Genomic DNA, 15,767 nt, shown 5'->3' with positions numbered 1-15,767 from the left:
CCTGGGATTCAGAATAATTTGTTTCGTAAACTGCATGCCAGCAAATAGTTTGTAGCTTTGATTCTTGCTGTCAAACTTGGAAAGCCCTGAGGAGGCAGTGAATATGGTTTTTTTTACAAGTTTCAGCTAAAGCAGGAATTGTGTCATACACTGTGTGCTGTAATGCTTTGTGCTTTCGTGTTGCTTGTACACTACTGCAGCTGCAGATCTCTGCACAAACTGCATGTAGGGTGTGGGATTGTCTCTCTCTCAACTTCTGTTTTATTCCAATTTATTTGATGTAGAATTCAAGATGGATTTATCATATTTCGCTGGTGGAAGATGTACAACCCTAAGCAGAAGCAGCACGGTAGGTTTCCCAAAAAGGTTTCAACGTTTAAATTTACAGGTAGCCTACAGAAAGGCTTCCTTTGCACAATCACAGGTGTGCAATTGCTTTGTTAATATGTACCTGAAGTACATTGGATCCTCAGAAGGTATGGATTTGTTCACTGGTTGCAGAGTAGATGAACAAATACAGGCTTCATTATCAGGGACATGAACCCTTCTTGATACAAACCATTCATCTTAATAGTAGCCCTCATTAACTGGAGTCCAGCCATAATTGTCTCTGTATTGAAGTTGATAACTATGATGAATAGAGATGTCTTATGTTCTGGAAGTGATTTTAGTTTCTGAGTTTCAGTGAGTGTTGTGCTTTCAGTATTTTAGCTAAAGTGTTGCGGTAAGGGATGTTCTTTAGTGTTTGACAAGCCTGTGTCTTGATGACACCTGTGATTACAGAAGTGGGGAAGTGTGAAAAATTCATTTATTTTTCTTCCTTATCTCTGGGTGAAGATGGATGATTAACACAGATGCAAGAGATTAATTGTGTCTGCAGGAAACAGTGAGAAAGCATAAGTAGCCTAGGGCTATGTGCTTAATCACTTACAGGATTAGATTCTTGGTGGATGGGACTCGAGTCCTGCCCCTCTTGACTTTTGGAGCCATCACAGCTCCATTGCTTATTCAAGGAGGTCCAGAAATGTCAGCTATCTACAGTTGAGATACACTAGCTGAGAGGGTCATTGAACTCTGGAGGGCTTTTTTTCCCCACCTTGCCTTTGGAAGTGGCTTCTGCTGGTGTGAAGCCTCTTAGACTTGTCAGCAAGCTTGTAGAGCAGTTGCTGTGTCAGTACCAACTCAGCAGTGGCAGCAGTACTGCATGCAAAATCTGTCAGGTGAATGTGACACCAGTCTGAGCAGTGATAGGAGTTTGGAAGAGCTGCTCATTTCTATTTACTGAGGCTGTGCTCACACTCTGAGGTGGTAGGGCACAATTCAAATTCTTTACACCATAAAAAAATCATTCAAAAAGTAGAACCTAGTCTTAGAGTTAATTAGATTTTCCAGCCACAGGTTATTGTCCAACAGGTTTTCATAGGATTGTCTGCCAGTTAAAACATATTTCTCTAGTGGCTCAGAAAATGAAAAAATGAATTGAATTTAATGCAGTGAAGATGGTTGTCTGTCCTCTGTGGTGGCAGTTTTTTCTTGGCAGTATTGCAAGGCTTTAAGGTTTCCTCCTGGCATTTAAGGCCACATGATTAGTGGACAGATAATCCAAGTAACCACAGAAGTTGGAGGTGTGCATGTCTGACAACAAAGTAACATGATTAAAATGCTCTTTAAGTGTTAAATCATACTGGGGCTTTAGGTTTTGTACATACTTGAGAAATGATAGTGGTTTAGGAACAAAAGCTGGAGGATCATGTTGTGAGTAGGGCACACCCCAATGACTTGGCTTAGGTGCTGCAGCACATTATCAATTTCCACGTTGTGAAACAATCTGGTAGTTACTTGTACATAAACTACATAAATGCTTCTTTAAATCATTCAGTATTATAACATTCAGATTTGCTTGTCTCTTTTCCTTGCCCTTTTTGTTTTCCTTTTCTAAAAGTGTTTTAGGCAACCAAATTGATGCGTGGAAGTTAAACCTTATTTTTGTTATTAGGAAAGAGATGTCTCTTTAAATCCCCTTTAAAGAAATGAATTAGTACATATGATTTCATTTAGTTAATGAAGTCTAATGCTTGCCTCCAAGAATTGAAAAATTACATTTATTTGTGTTCTTGATGATACTGAGATCTCCTGGGTGAGCAATTGTGTATCCCGATCTTTGTCTATGTCATTCTTTGCCTGTGTCTTATTGATGCAAGTTAGCATTGGCAACAAATGGATTTGATGGTGCTTTTATGAAAACAGGAAGGAACTGAAGCTGGCTCATTAGCTTTTCTCTGTCTCCTGTTCAAGAAAACAGTGATGTCAATGTGCTCTGGAAACTTACTTTCTATATGTATATATTTTTATAATTATATGGAAATTTCTGGTACTGTAGGTGTGATGGAGGAAAAGTGGATTGCTGTTGTTGGGACAGTGTTGCAGAGACGTGTGTTTTTGGGGGACGGATGAGTTTTCTATCAAATTGTGTGCATTTAATCAAGCAGGTATCTTAAGCCTTGGCTCTTGGGCATCTGCATTACTTCTTTTGACCCTGACCACAAGTGTTTGCTCTGAGTTTTTAATTTCTCATGTCTTTGGGAAATGCTGCCTTCAGTTTGTACCCCTGAGTTACAGACTGGGGACTGCTATAATAACCATTGATTCTTCAGCTGCCTGAAGTCTGTTTGATTTAGAAAGACCAGATGAGGTTTTTAGAGCAGCTCAGGTCTCTTGAGTCAATGTGTAATGGGCGCTCTTTCAACTGGGTAATTAGGGGGAAGTGGTGCGAGCTTTTCCCTCACATTAACTGCATAATTAGGTCACACTTTCTGAGGCAAAAGTATGTCAAAGTATGTCACAATCAGCTCTCTATATGATCAGCAGATGTTAAAATAGGTTTTAAGGATCAGAGAGTCAAGCTGATATAACAGTTGAAATTTGAAATTAGTGTAAATGTCAGCTGATTGTGCAAAATGAGTATGATCCTGTTAGTTCTGCATATTAATGTTTTCTGTTTCTCTGTAAAAGAAGGCTTTTTCCTACTTCAGGCATGCTGTAGCAGAGAGCTTGGCTAGAAAACAGTTCGGGTTTTGAGATTGAATTGATCTCAGTGATATCTGTGCTAAAAAGCAGAAATTTTCACCAAGGCTTCTGTTCTATGCATCAAGAGGGATATTTGTTTGTTTGTTTTCATACAGGAGACTGAAAAACTTCATTTACCATTTTGTGCAGTTTCTGTCTGGCTTTATTTTTGGACTGTGACCTAGGGGTGAAATGCCTTTCAGATTTAATATTTTGTATGCAGCTGTCTTATTTGCCAAGTTTTACTGATTTGCTTAGAATGCTGTAATTATTTTGTGGAGTTTTTTACTGCTTTTTAATATGTACTTCAGCAGCTGTTCAGTGCCATGTGGATTGGTTTTGCAAAATGTGTGTATCTGAGAAACTGTAAATATTCCAAGGGAATGTTGAAACAGAATTAGAAGCTCTTTTCCTACTGTTTGGTTAGATCCAAAGGCAGAAACTCGACTGTATATTATGGTGAATGACTTTGAATTTCACGTGTACAACCGCTCTGAGCTTTATGGACAACTTCAAGAACTGTTTGGCTTGGATCCCACAATAATTCCAGCAAAGAAAGATGATGAGAGAGCACAAGTGAATGGGAGGCAGAGAACACACACCAATCTTGAAAGGTAAATAATTACTCATTTTGCTGCTTTGTCGATGCTTTGTTCTGCAAAGTGCTGAACTAATTGGGTAATGTTTTGTTAAGGTGTGCTCTGGAGGCCAAAAGAGGGAAGCACAGCTGAGAGGAATTGCACTGACAAGCCTGACAGTCTGAATCCTTTCCCTTTCCTCAGACTTCCTACCAATAATAATTAAAAAACAACCAAACAAACCAAGCACTCTTATTTAATGATCAGAGACGGGCTGAACAATCTATATGAAATAAAGTGTGGAGAGGAAGCATGCGTTGAAGAGGATTATGCTGGCAGAATAATAATGGTTTTGCTCAGTAGAACAGCTGCTCAAGACATTGAATAGGCAAAATGTGAGGATCTGTATGGTCTTGTGTACAGCTACGCAAAATGTCTTCTGTTAATTTCTCTTTCTAGGATACCCCAGAAAACATGGTGTGGGTATGTAAGGAGTTTTACATGGCTTATGTGCAGTGCAGTCAGATGTTCAATAATCAGCCTGTCTTTGGGCAGAACCACACCAGACTGATTTACTGTCAGGAGCAGAGAAGATCTAATGAGTCTTGAATCCTTCCACTGCTGCTGGCCAGTTACTAAATTACGGAGTGGGCAGCTGCAGGATGTTGTGGCAGTCCTGAGTTTGAGTAAGGGCTGTGCCTCCCAGCCAGTCTCTTTGGGTTTTTATCTCAAGCCTTTATTGACAGGCACAGGAAGGATTTCTGTCTTTGAGGAGGATGTGTCTTGGGAAATGAAAAATCCCGTGCCTCAATAGGAGTATTTAGAACAGGCCAAGATTCCCTGAGGAAGATTTATTTAGCTATTGCTCTGAGTAAACAAGGCATGCTTGTTTCCTACCTGTGTCAGCACCCAAGCTTGGGAAGCCTGGCAAGTAGTCTGCTGGCAGGTCCCTTGCAGGAGGCACCCCTCTGGGGAAGGAGTGTTCCCCAGGATCTGTGCCCTGAAGGCCCCTAGAAGAAAGGTTTGGTTGGTTCTTCTGCAGAAAAGACAAAATAATGACCACCTTTTTTTTTTTTTTTTGGCTTTTTTTTTTAGTGTTAAAGTGAAAACAGAATCTCAAGACCCCTCTTCTTCATGGAGATCACTTATTCCGGTCATTAAAGTCAATGTGAGCACGGTGAGTAAAAGAACCCTGATCAGGAAAATATTTATCAGTATTTGCTTAAAAATGACACGTGCCATTCATTTTTCTTACACTTTCTATTTGAGGTTTTTGTTTGCCTTCATGCTTTAAAAAAGTTAAAATTACACCATCAGCACACCCCTGACAGAGCCACAAATCCTACTGGTGCCATTGGAAATACAGTTATGTTCTAACTTTGGGGAAATACTTGTGTCTTAGACTTGTAATGATTTCCAGAATTTCACCAAGTAATTAAATTGTGGGTGTTGTACAGTATGGGGTATGCTGGGTTTTTGGCAGGTGTTTGGGGTTGTTTTCTTAATTTTTTTTTTTTTCTTTCCTGCATGTTTTAATAGGGATGTTTGGAGACATTCTTTAAAAGTTGATGTTAGATCCCAAAACCATACCACCGCTCAAAAAACCCAAATGGACAACAACAAAAAACCCCCAGGAAAACTGTTATTGAGGTGATAGGAGAAAAATTGGAGAGTTTAGTATATAAGGCAGTACTTCTAGATCTGCACAGACTATGGCCAGGATTTTTGTCCACACTATTTGTACATAGCTGGTTCAACTGCATTTTTATAGGTAAATAGATACTTAAATATAAGAGATCAGTGTGTAGTGAGTAATTGGGTTTCCTTTTTGATTTAGGGTCGCTTGGCATTTGGGAATCATTATCAGCCACAAACACTTTGCATTAACTTTGATGATGCCTTTTTGACATACACCACAAAACCACCTTCAAGCCACCTTGATCAGTTCATGCACATTGTGAAGGGAAAATTGGAAAATGTCCGAGTCATGCTGGTTCCAAGTCCAAGATATGTTGGTCTTCAAAATGATGAGTAAGTTTGGGGTATTTTTATATCCATTTTATTTTATTATTTCTTTTAAGAACACAAAGAAGAGGATATTGGTTGTGCTTCCATGTCTTTATTTTACTCAGTGGGTTTAGACAGTTGGCATTTCTACCACTCTGTAAATTTTAAATTTTGGATCTTTGAAACAATCTCATGTATGGAGAAAAGCCCTGATTTTCCATCTCATTCTAGATTTGTGGTTTTGTGTGTGTGTTTTGCTCTATGATTAAACATAGAGTAGTTTGGGTTGGAAAGGTTCTTTGAAGGCCATCTAGCTCAACCCCTCTGCAATGAGCAGGGACATCTGCAACCAGATCAGGTTGCTCAGAGCCCCATCCAGCCTGGCCTTGAATGTTTCTAGGGATGTGGCATCCGGTGTCCAAGGTCTGTTTTCCTTCTCTCAGGGACTAGAGCTGTACCTAGGCTTTGCCAGCACTAAATTTCTAGCTGAAATGTGAAGTTTAAGGTGTTGACATCTGTAAAGCTGATTCATGGTTTGGGAAATACTAAAAAAAAAACCCAAACTGGGCAAAAGCTGTGTAGCACTTGGTAGAGGGGAAACCATGTTATCTTTTGGGGACAGATTGCTGATCCTTTTACCTCTGTATATTTTGCATAAGCAGGGTTAGGCAGCTTGAACAAACTAAAGTAAGTCAAACACAAGCCTGAGTTCTTCCATGAAGTAATAAAAGAAACTGTACATCATTTGTACCTAAATTGGCTTTTTATCAGCCAAATACTCCTGTTTATAATATGCCTTTATGTTTTTCAAAGAATATTCTGTGGCTGTGTACAGAATCTTACTCCTCCAACATGACGACAAAGGAAATTTCTGCACCTAATATTGAAAACAAACAAGATTAAAACAAAATAGGATTAAGATACTCAAACTATTAGCTTTTTCTCCTGCTTCCTCTAAGTATTTTCTTTTTATGCTCTTACCATCCCTGCAGTTTCTGATGGCTCAAGGATGGCATCTGTGCACAAAATGTGCTCTGATTTACTGGGTAAATTCAAAAAATTGCCCAGTTCACTGGAAATGGAGAATGTTTGACTCTTCAGAGCCTGCCCTCTTCATACTGCCTTGGCTTAAAATTTAAGCTGGGTGTTTTAACTTCCAGAAATTCCTGCAGGTGGTGAATATATAAAAAAGAGCCAAGTGACTTGGTGAAATTTGTAACAGACTGACTAACCAATACAAAGATCAAAATTTCACCTTGAAAACTTTCATTTTGTATTACAAATATCCATCTCAACACTTCTATCATGCTTTGCAAATAAGTCCTCCAAAGTCCAAGGAAAGAAAAAAAAAATTGTGCTTGGAAAAGCAGGTCAAAGCAGAACAAGTTTGGAGGCAGCAGGCTCAAGGTGGTAGTTCAGGATAGATATTAGGGAGTACTTTAATGATAATGATCTCATTATCATTCATTGCCATTATCTAGTTTGTGTTAAAGTATTTGATCTTTCACTGCTGTCATTACTCTCAAAGTAAAGTTAGTTTCAGAGTTCCTGCTCTATTGCATTTGAAGAGTTTCTGGCAGTACGTGGTCTCTGCTCGGCTGTCTTCCATGTTTTCCAAGGTTTCCTGCCTTTGAAAATGAGCTGTGGTAAAATGGGCAATGTACTTCTAACAGGTCACCCTCTTAGACTGTGTTTCAGTCACAGGAATTGTCTTTTTTGTTAAGAAATGACAGTTTATGAAAGTGGCTGAAAAGCTGCAATGGTGTCTTCTGCAGTAAACCCAGAGTTTTCATATTATAATATTACTACTTTAGAATCTATTAATATGTAAATTAACATGAAAAAGGGATTGTAATATACCAATATAATAGTGTTTGGAGAAACGTTTCATCTCTTAGTTTTATCACTTAGATCCTTTTATATTGAGGGAAGTGTTATTGAGGCAGAACAGGTTTTTTTTTTTCTTTTTTTTATTAACTAATGGTCTAATTACTGAATGTCTTGTCCCTTTGGTGTAGAGGGCTATTTTAGTAAGAAAACAATTAGCAGGTGAAAGAACTATATAGGACAAGGAGAAAGGAACTCTTCACTGAAAGAAACACTGAAAGTAAAACTTCAGTAGTTACTTCTGGTTTAGAATATCTGAGAAATACCTTTGTGGAGAGGAACCTGGTATCTTCATGCTTGACTTAACTAAATGTTTAAGTTATTTGAAGTAATGATTATAATAATAATAGCAACATTATGATCAAGGGTTTGGTTTTTTTCTCAAATCATTATGCAAATCCATTATGCTTAATATGTTGCATTTAAAATTACTTGAATTCATGAAGATCAACCTCAGCGCGTGGATTTTTACTCTTTATCTTTGCACTCTTTGCAGACCACCAAGGCTGATGGGTGAAGGCTTTGTTGTAATGCAGTCCAACGATGTTGATATCTACTATTATATGGATGAACCAGGTACATTCTGTTAAATACAAAGATAATTTTTTTTTTTTTAATGGTGAAAAATCTTTATGCTAAGAGAGTTAGTGCAATATTTTGGAGCCAAGAGAAGTATCACAAATATGCTTTTGCTCTTTTTGCCCTTGAACTATTGCCTGAATCTTGAGCAAAGATAACAGATTAGATAATGGTGTATACTGATGTAGGATAGGTGCCATTTTAGATCATTTTTGGTCATATTTCTTGGCCTTCCACTGGAAGTCTGCATTGAATTGTGTCTTTATATGATATTTATATACTGTAGTGCTCTCAAATAAAACTGACATCAGGACACTTTAATTGTCTTGTGCTTAAGCAAACATTTTTCTTGCTAATTTGAAGCAGCTTCCTTTAATAATGTTTATTATTTTATGTAATACAGGTCTTGTACCAGAGGAGACAGAGGAGAGTAATGATGGCGAAGCCAGCAATGAAGACAGCAAATTACAGGATCTGCCACCATGCTGGGGTTTGGACATTGTGTGTGGAAAAGGGACAGACTTCAACTATGGGCCTTGGGCTGATAGGCAGAGGTATGACCATGATTTACAGCTTTCATCTTTAATGTCCAGTATTACTGTGAACTTTCTAAAGTTTCCATTGTGTGATTGCTCAGGCTTAATTTGTGTGGGTTAGGGTAGACTTAAGTCTGAAAGAAGAGTCCTGCCACAATGGTTTAAGATTAGTAAATTCGTCGGTGTTTGTCTTGTTGGCCTTCCAAAATTAGGATCACTCTCATTATTAAATTAATAGATTATGTTCCCTTTTTGTAAGGAAAATATTTTTACCATTTTTCAGCTGTTACAGACCTAAAGGTTTAACTTGTTAAGTGGTGATCTTTAGATTTATCAAGGTCCTGTTAACTAATATGGGAATAAGCTGCATGTTGATGAGGAAATTTTAGGGAAGAACAAATCTGACTATGAAAATAATGAGGGAGGAATAATTTATCCCTGCTTAGCATAATCACCTGCTTGATGTTATCTCCAAAGTATTTATTATCTAGTTATTTTAATACAAAATATTAGGCTAGAGTTCTACTGTTCTTCACTTGGCCCTGGATGTTTTGCACGTGGGTATTTCTGGTGAGGACAATAGGATTGTTTAGAGAGTAAAGGACTATTAAATAAAAGTGACATAATCAGTGCTTTCCCTCTTTCCCCCTATTAATTACAGGCTGGTACTTGGCCTTCACTAATTCTCCTGTGAAACTGTTACGATTTACTGCTGTCTCTCAGGAGTGTGAGGATGGCAGCCCGAAGAGTAGTCATTAGATACAATAGTGCATTTAAGAGAAAATGTCACTTTTTAGAACCCTTTGCTAGAAACATGAGGTCAGTGAATCATTAATGATACTTTCAATACTCCAAAGAAAGCTTGCCCTGTAATGGAACGCTTTTTATAATCTTAACTGGCTCAGTAGAAAGCAGTTTAGTGCAGAGTGTGTAGAGTTCGTTGATACATACCAGGAACACTTTTACATCTTGCTATGGGTCGGTCGTGGGATTTTGGAAAGTACTGGGTGCAGGAAGGACTTCCACCCCCTTGAGACCTATGTAAGCTCTGCTGTCTGTGCTTCATCACTCTACCTTCCCTGTAATGTATTTCATGGCATGTTCACCTATAAATCTGTAGAAATGTGGTTGCCATTCTGAGGTCCTAAAGTTTTGTATTTTCTTTATCTCTGGGCATCAATTATTTATGCACAAACTGAAGAATAAATAGATGACTTCCTACTGTGGTTTTGTAGCAGGTTTTGTAAACCAAGGATTAGAAGTAAGAAGAAAAACATGGCTTGTTTGCCTTCTGAATTAAAATCTATGGCTTTTGTCCAAAAGTAACTTCTTGCCATTGACAATTTTGGAGATCTCCATAATGAGTTGGAAGGCTCCCATGATGAAGATTTTCAACAAACATTCTTCCTTATCACATCCACTGGTTGTCTAAAGAGTCAGTTAAGAGGAAAGTAGTTAAATGAACCAAGTAGATGCACACATATACATATATACTTATTCTGTGAACAAAAATACAATTCTTGTTTTTTCTTCTTTTTCTTTCCCACTAGGGATTGCTTGTGGAAGTTCTTCTTCCCACCAGACTACCAAGTTATGAAAGTCTCAGAAATTGCTCAGCCTGGGAAACCAAGACAGATCCTTGCCTTTGAACTGAGGATGAATATCATTGCAGATGCCACCATTGATTTGCTTTTTACCAAGAACAGGGTAAATAATGAAATCTTATCAAGAGATTAACTTTGTCTACTGTGATTGTGCTGTGCTTTTTGGTTGTGCATAGTTTTACTTGCCTCAGGTGTTTATTACAGAAATATGGTTTTAAAAGCTGGTAGATTTTTGACTTAGTCTTTTATAATTACGAGCAAACCTTTGAAAAAGAAATATATTCTGAGAGGCATTATTTTAATTTTTTTTTTTTCGCTTTAAAGGTATATTTTAAGCCATTCTAGCTCCTATAGTCCTGGGGCTTCATGATCTGGACATGTCCTTTGCAATCTTAAATTCTGATAAAGCTCACCGTGATGGAAAAACAATTTCTTCTGATACTGAATGAAGAGATTATACTGGGGGGAACAAAACTTGTATGTGTAGGAATTTGGATTTTTCTTCTCCTTGTTGCTACTCTTCTAAATGGGATACAGCATCACTTAATAGTACACCTGTTTTGTTGTTTTTTTGGGGACTGAAAGGGTTAGAAATGTAGCGTTAGAAATGTATATTAATCTACCCTCTCAGGCCTTGGATCAGAGTATCGTGTGCTGGTTCTCTAACTGGACTTCAGTCAGCATTTGTTAAGGCTAAAAATGGTGTTATTTGGTATCAATGTATATTGATAGCTCATTAGTGATTTTTCTGAATTCAAGAAAGACTTTAATCATCAGGTGCTTTAGTCCAGGTGTGGGTAATGACAGCCAGAGGCATAAATAAACCTAGAAATTGTGTTTGGACTGTTTTCTTTTCTTGCAATGCAGGAAACAAATGCTGTGCATGTAAACGTTGGAGCAGGATCCTATTTGGAAATAAATATTCCCATGACAGTGGGTGAAAATGGTGAGCTAAGGCTAAGCCTAATTTGTTTCCCTAATGTTTTTCCTGAGCAGTTATCTTAATTCCTTTGTGTGTGAATATCTTCTAGTGCTTTTTCTTTGTAATCTTGAGATGTGTATTCCTATGTAAAGGAACAAAAATACTTTTTTGTGCACCTCACTGCAAGATATTAAGGCAAATATCCATCAGGATACTTCCTGGGAGTGGACTGCTGAAATCACTGGTGTAAATTGTTTAAATATTGGTGTAACTCTTGTGTCTGAATGATCATTTGATAACTTCTGTTTTCCAGGCTATTCGCCCACAATTAAAGGGCAGCTCCTCCACGTGGATGCCACCAGCAGTATGCAGTACAGGACTCTCTTGGAAGCAGAAATGCTGGCTGTAAGTGTACATTAATAGGCACAAAGCTTCAGTCTCTAGAGGATTTTTAATAAAGAACATATTTATTTTTCTGTGGAGCAGTCTTTAGTTTCTTAATGCAGGAAAATGCTTTTGAATGTGTTTTGCAAGACCTTAATATATATAAGGAATTTATATATACACACGTAATTGTGCATGTATGTAACCTTTAGTGACTTAAAAAGCACTGACTTGGTGTATAAATTATGTATTTACAAATGTTGCCTCATTTACTATGTAGCCATGTTTTCATACAGGCTTTGACTTAATAAATGATTACACTCACTAGCTCTGCTAAAGGATATGTGTGCACAAGTATTTAAAAGCACTCAAGTGTGCTTGAACTACTTGAGACAGATTTTATACTGCATTATTCTTTTGTTTGCCTAATATTTCACTTCTGCAGTAGTGTAGTTCTGTGGATTACCCTTCTTACAGGTTTTTAAACGACCTTATTAGAGTGGTGTTTTTAGTGTTTGAACTTGAGCAATATATCAATGGTTGAAAAATACTCTGTTCTGGGAGATTTTCTTTTGGTGTATTGTGAAAAGTGATCCTTTTGATGAAAACTTTGCTTGGTACATTTACAGCAGCAGATGTATCAGAAACTCATAGAATACCTTTCTGAATAAATGAGTACACTAACACTTGACCTTCAAACACAGAAGGAGAGACAGAGATTAAATTATTAAGGAACTGGAAGGACCTTCTGTTCATCCCAGCAGGAAAACAGTTTTAATTATTCAGCAGGGTACATATGTGCAAACTGCTGAGAGACAGGGTCAGGCATTGTCATCTTTTCAGGTAATGCTGATGCTTTAATTTCTTGTCCACAGTTCCATATTAATGCCAGCTATCCCCGGATATGGAACATGCCACAGACATGGCAGTGCGAGCTGGAGGTTTATAAAGCAACCTATCATTTCATCTTTGCCCAAAAGAGCTTCTTTACAGGTAACCTCTTTACTAAATAAGTTACATGTCAAATTACATATTCTTTCCTTGGGATTTCTTTTCAAATTTTGCCAACTTGTGCAAGGTCATGTTCTCTGATTTCATGTATTTAGGGCAACAAATTGTTTCTGAGGACAAAGTTCCTGATGCCTACAAAATGTCCAAGCACATGATATTCTTACATTTGAGTAGAGATACAAATAATTTAATTTTCTAGTATCTAAATAAATTTGATTTGGAGTTAACTGATCTTACGTTTATTTCTTATGAAAACTCACATCACAGCTACTGATTTGCTTAATATTTGTCACCCATGATGTTGATTTCTCTTGCTATCTCTCTTTGCTTGGCTCATTTTCAATTACTTGGGCTTTGGATTGTGTCCCTGTGGCTGACAGATGATGAGGAAAAGTAATTTGCTCCATAGAAGTCTGGCTGTGAGGAAGAAGGCAATACAAGGTGGTACAGCACCACCCAACTGTTGCTGGAAGTTCCAGCTGCAGTAATGGAAAGAATACAGCCCCATCACTGCGGTGCTGCCTGGGCTAATTAGCCCTGCTGGGAGGAAGCTTTAATTAGTGCAGGCATAGTGCCATGCTAATGAAGTTATCCACTCAGTGAGGCCAGAGCCATTGTCTGGGTAGTGCCACTGTAAGCGGCTGCTGTGCTCAGAGCAAACATGAACTTCTCCAACACAAAAATCCTAAGAAATCACTCACCTGATTGCTACTAACTTACCTTTTCTTACTTGGTGTGAGTCCAGATTTGATCCAAGACTGGTCCAGTGACAGCGCACCTGATATTTTTTCATTTGTTCCATATATGTGGAACTTCAAAGTCATGTTCCATCAGTTCGAAATGATTTGGGCAGCAAATCAACACAACTGGATTGACTGTTCCACCAAACAGCAGGAGAATGGTGAGACCAATTTTTTTATCTGGAAGAAGTAGCACATACAAAAAAATCATCCACAAAACAGAGTGTGCGTGTATATATATATATATATATATATGTGTGTGTGTGTGTATATAGAGAGAAAGTACTAGAATTACACCCAAAACCTGATGTGTAAAGAAAAGCACTGAGATATTAGAGTTATTTTTATTGTTTGCCTGCAATTTCCTTGTACCAAGTACAGTGTCTTTCTAGAAAGAACAAGCTGTGGGTAGTAAATACTTTCAGAATAATTGATTACAGTAATTTATTACTCTAAGTACACTGTAGTTAAATGGCAATTTTCTGTGTCATGAGTTCTTTAATATCTTTTAATTATTTCTACCTGTATGTTTGATATTTCATCTAAGAATAAAATAGGGAGTAATTTGGACAAATTTGTTTGTTTGTGTTTCCTTTTGCCTCCCAGTTTATCTAGCAGCTTGTGGAGAAACCCTGAACATTGTTTTTTCTCTGCCTTTCACTGACTTTGTTCCAACCACATGCAATACAAGATTCTCCTTAAGGGTAAGTTCTTTTGTCATGTAAATGTGAGATAACTTCCCTACCTTCAGGAATCAGGAAATTTTGAATTAACTCTTTCCTGAAAGAAAAATACTCTTTTTCACTTCCAGTTCATAGAATTTTTCTTCAAGTAACCCAGAGGTGAATGGATTCAGTTTGCTTGTGTGAAGCATTTGATCATAGGCTGTTTAATTATATATCCACAAAAATTGAAATATTTCTTAAAAATATATACATGCCTATGCTTCACACATACATACAGATACACATGTAGAGTGTATATTTATTATATATACTTAAATTGTGTGTCTGTGTACGTGTTTTATCACTTGGAATTCTGTTCCCCTTTATTTAGGAAATGTGAAAATCTAATGTATGTTCAAAGATAGAATCGAATACTGTACTGGCTACCCCCAAACCATTTTGGAAAGCCATTTTCCAGATTTTAAAGAGGTTCTGTAGAATAAATAATCATCACAGTGTTTTTAACAGATGCAGATAATTCTTTGAATTACTGTACTTGTCTTCATTAAAATAGAAGCTGTCTACTGCTGCTAAAAATAAAAAAGTAGTTGATGCTGATGTTGCTAATTTGGTATAATTTGATAGCAAAGAAAATCATGTTTTATAGGTTTTGTTCTTTTTAATGTGTGATTTAGTTGAGATGTGGAGTAAATTTGGTTTAGTTATTTAATTTCTGCAGTATGGTTTGAACAACAGAATAACAGGGATCACTAAAAGCTGTCCAGTGTTTTATAGATTGCTCTGGTTATGTGCAAGTTATTGGACTTGTAAGCATTCAGAACTATATATTCAGAACTATATATATATATTTAGCTCTTGGGGTTGTACTAAAACTTGGTGGGAAACAGATTTCTTGTCTAACTTCGCCTGTAAAATGAAGATGGTGGCACATATGAACATGGAAATAGTATGAACATTATGCATAAAGGGAATTTAAATTAACTTGTGTTGCTGATGTTTGATTTTAGGGAGAAGATGTTGATCTTCATTTGTATCTACCAGATTGCCATCCTAGTAAATATTCCCTTTTTATGCTGGTAAAAGATTGTCAGCCCAATAAAATAAGTCCTGAGTCTTGTATTTCTGCGGAATGTCAAAGTGGTCAGAAAACAAGCAAACCCAAGTGGAGGAACATTACTCAAGAAGAGTGAGTTTTATTGAGATAAATATATATATTTATATCTTTATGTTGACTTTTTTTTTTTTTTTTTTTTTTTGTGATTCATGAACTTCTGAGGTTGCTTAAAAGATATTTAATGGCAGTATTGTACTTGAGATAAAAGTGTGCTGTTTCCTTTTGAAAGGGCTGGATGGGTTGAATGCTGGACAGTCCCGAGTGTTGTGTTTACAATTGACTACTCCTGGCACCCAATTTATCCTCAGAAGGCTGATGAGCAATTAAAACAATCCTGTAAGTGTCACTAACTTTTCCTTGTTAGCATGCTTCATTTGGGAAGCTGCTGGGACTTTGGATCATGCTGCTTCCATCTGCAGAGATGAACTTGGAACTGAACTGCTGTTTTATGTCTCAAGGGAATGTGTTGATCATTAGAATGCACTGGGATTGATTTAAAACCTGACAGCATTCCATGCTGCTGCGTTTCAGAATGTGTCCCAGTTCCTTGTATAATAAAGAGGATACAGTCTGCAGTTCACTTCTCCTTGTCCTTAACAAAGTGGATCTCTTAAACGGGTTGTTGCACAAGATAAAATATCACTTGGTATATT

At 37.3% G+C, this 15,767-nt stretch overlaps 1 protein-coding gene across 11 annotated transcripts in view; it reads left to right on the top strand.

Moving 5' to 3' along the window:
• Positions 1 to 15,767, top strand: part of KIAA1109 (KIAA1109 ortholog) — an 88,925-nt gene that overhangs the window by 13,079 nt on the left and 60,079 nt on the right. For all 11 annotated transcript variants that reach the window (XM_048303191.1, XM_048303187.1, XM_048303188.1 and 8 more), the window contains exons 5-18: positions 285 to 349; positions 3,494 to 3,680; positions 4,740 to 4,821; positions 5,482 to 5,675; positions 8,035 to 8,114; positions 8,521 to 8,671; positions 10,204 to 10,360; positions 11,125 to 11,203; positions 11,493 to 11,584; positions 12,439 to 12,556; positions 13,320 to 13,475; positions 13,921 to 14,018; positions 15,008 to 15,186; positions 15,344 to 15,450. In XM_048303191.1, the coding sequence (XP_048159148.1) occupies positions 285 to 349; positions 3,494 to 3,680; positions 4,740 to 4,821; positions 5,482 to 5,675; positions 8,035 to 8,114; positions 8,521 to 8,671; positions 10,204 to 10,360; positions 11,125 to 11,203; positions 11,493 to 11,584; positions 12,439 to 12,556; positions 13,320 to 13,475; positions 13,921 to 14,018; positions 15,008 to 15,186; positions 15,344 to 15,450 (1,745 nt within the window). The remainder of the gene's footprint in view (positions 1 to 284; positions 350 to 3,493; positions 3,681 to 4,739; positions 4,822 to 5,481; positions 5,676 to 8,034; positions 8,115 to 8,520; positions 8,672 to 10,203; positions 10,361 to 11,124; positions 11,204 to 11,492; positions 11,585 to 12,438; positions 12,557 to 13,319; positions 13,476 to 13,920; positions 14,019 to 15,007; positions 15,187 to 15,343; positions 15,451 to 15,767) is intronic.

The sequence above is a fragment of the Corvus hawaiiensis genome, chromosome 5 (assembly GCF_020740725.1).
Source record: "Corvus hawaiiensis isolate bCorHaw1 chromosome 5, bCorHaw1.pri.cur, whole genome shotgun sequence".
Classification (NCBI taxonomy): Eukaryota; Metazoa; Chordata; class Aves; order Passeriformes; family Corvidae; genus Corvus; species Corvus hawaiiensis.
This window is presented reverse-complemented; position numbering and strand designations above follow the sequence as displayed.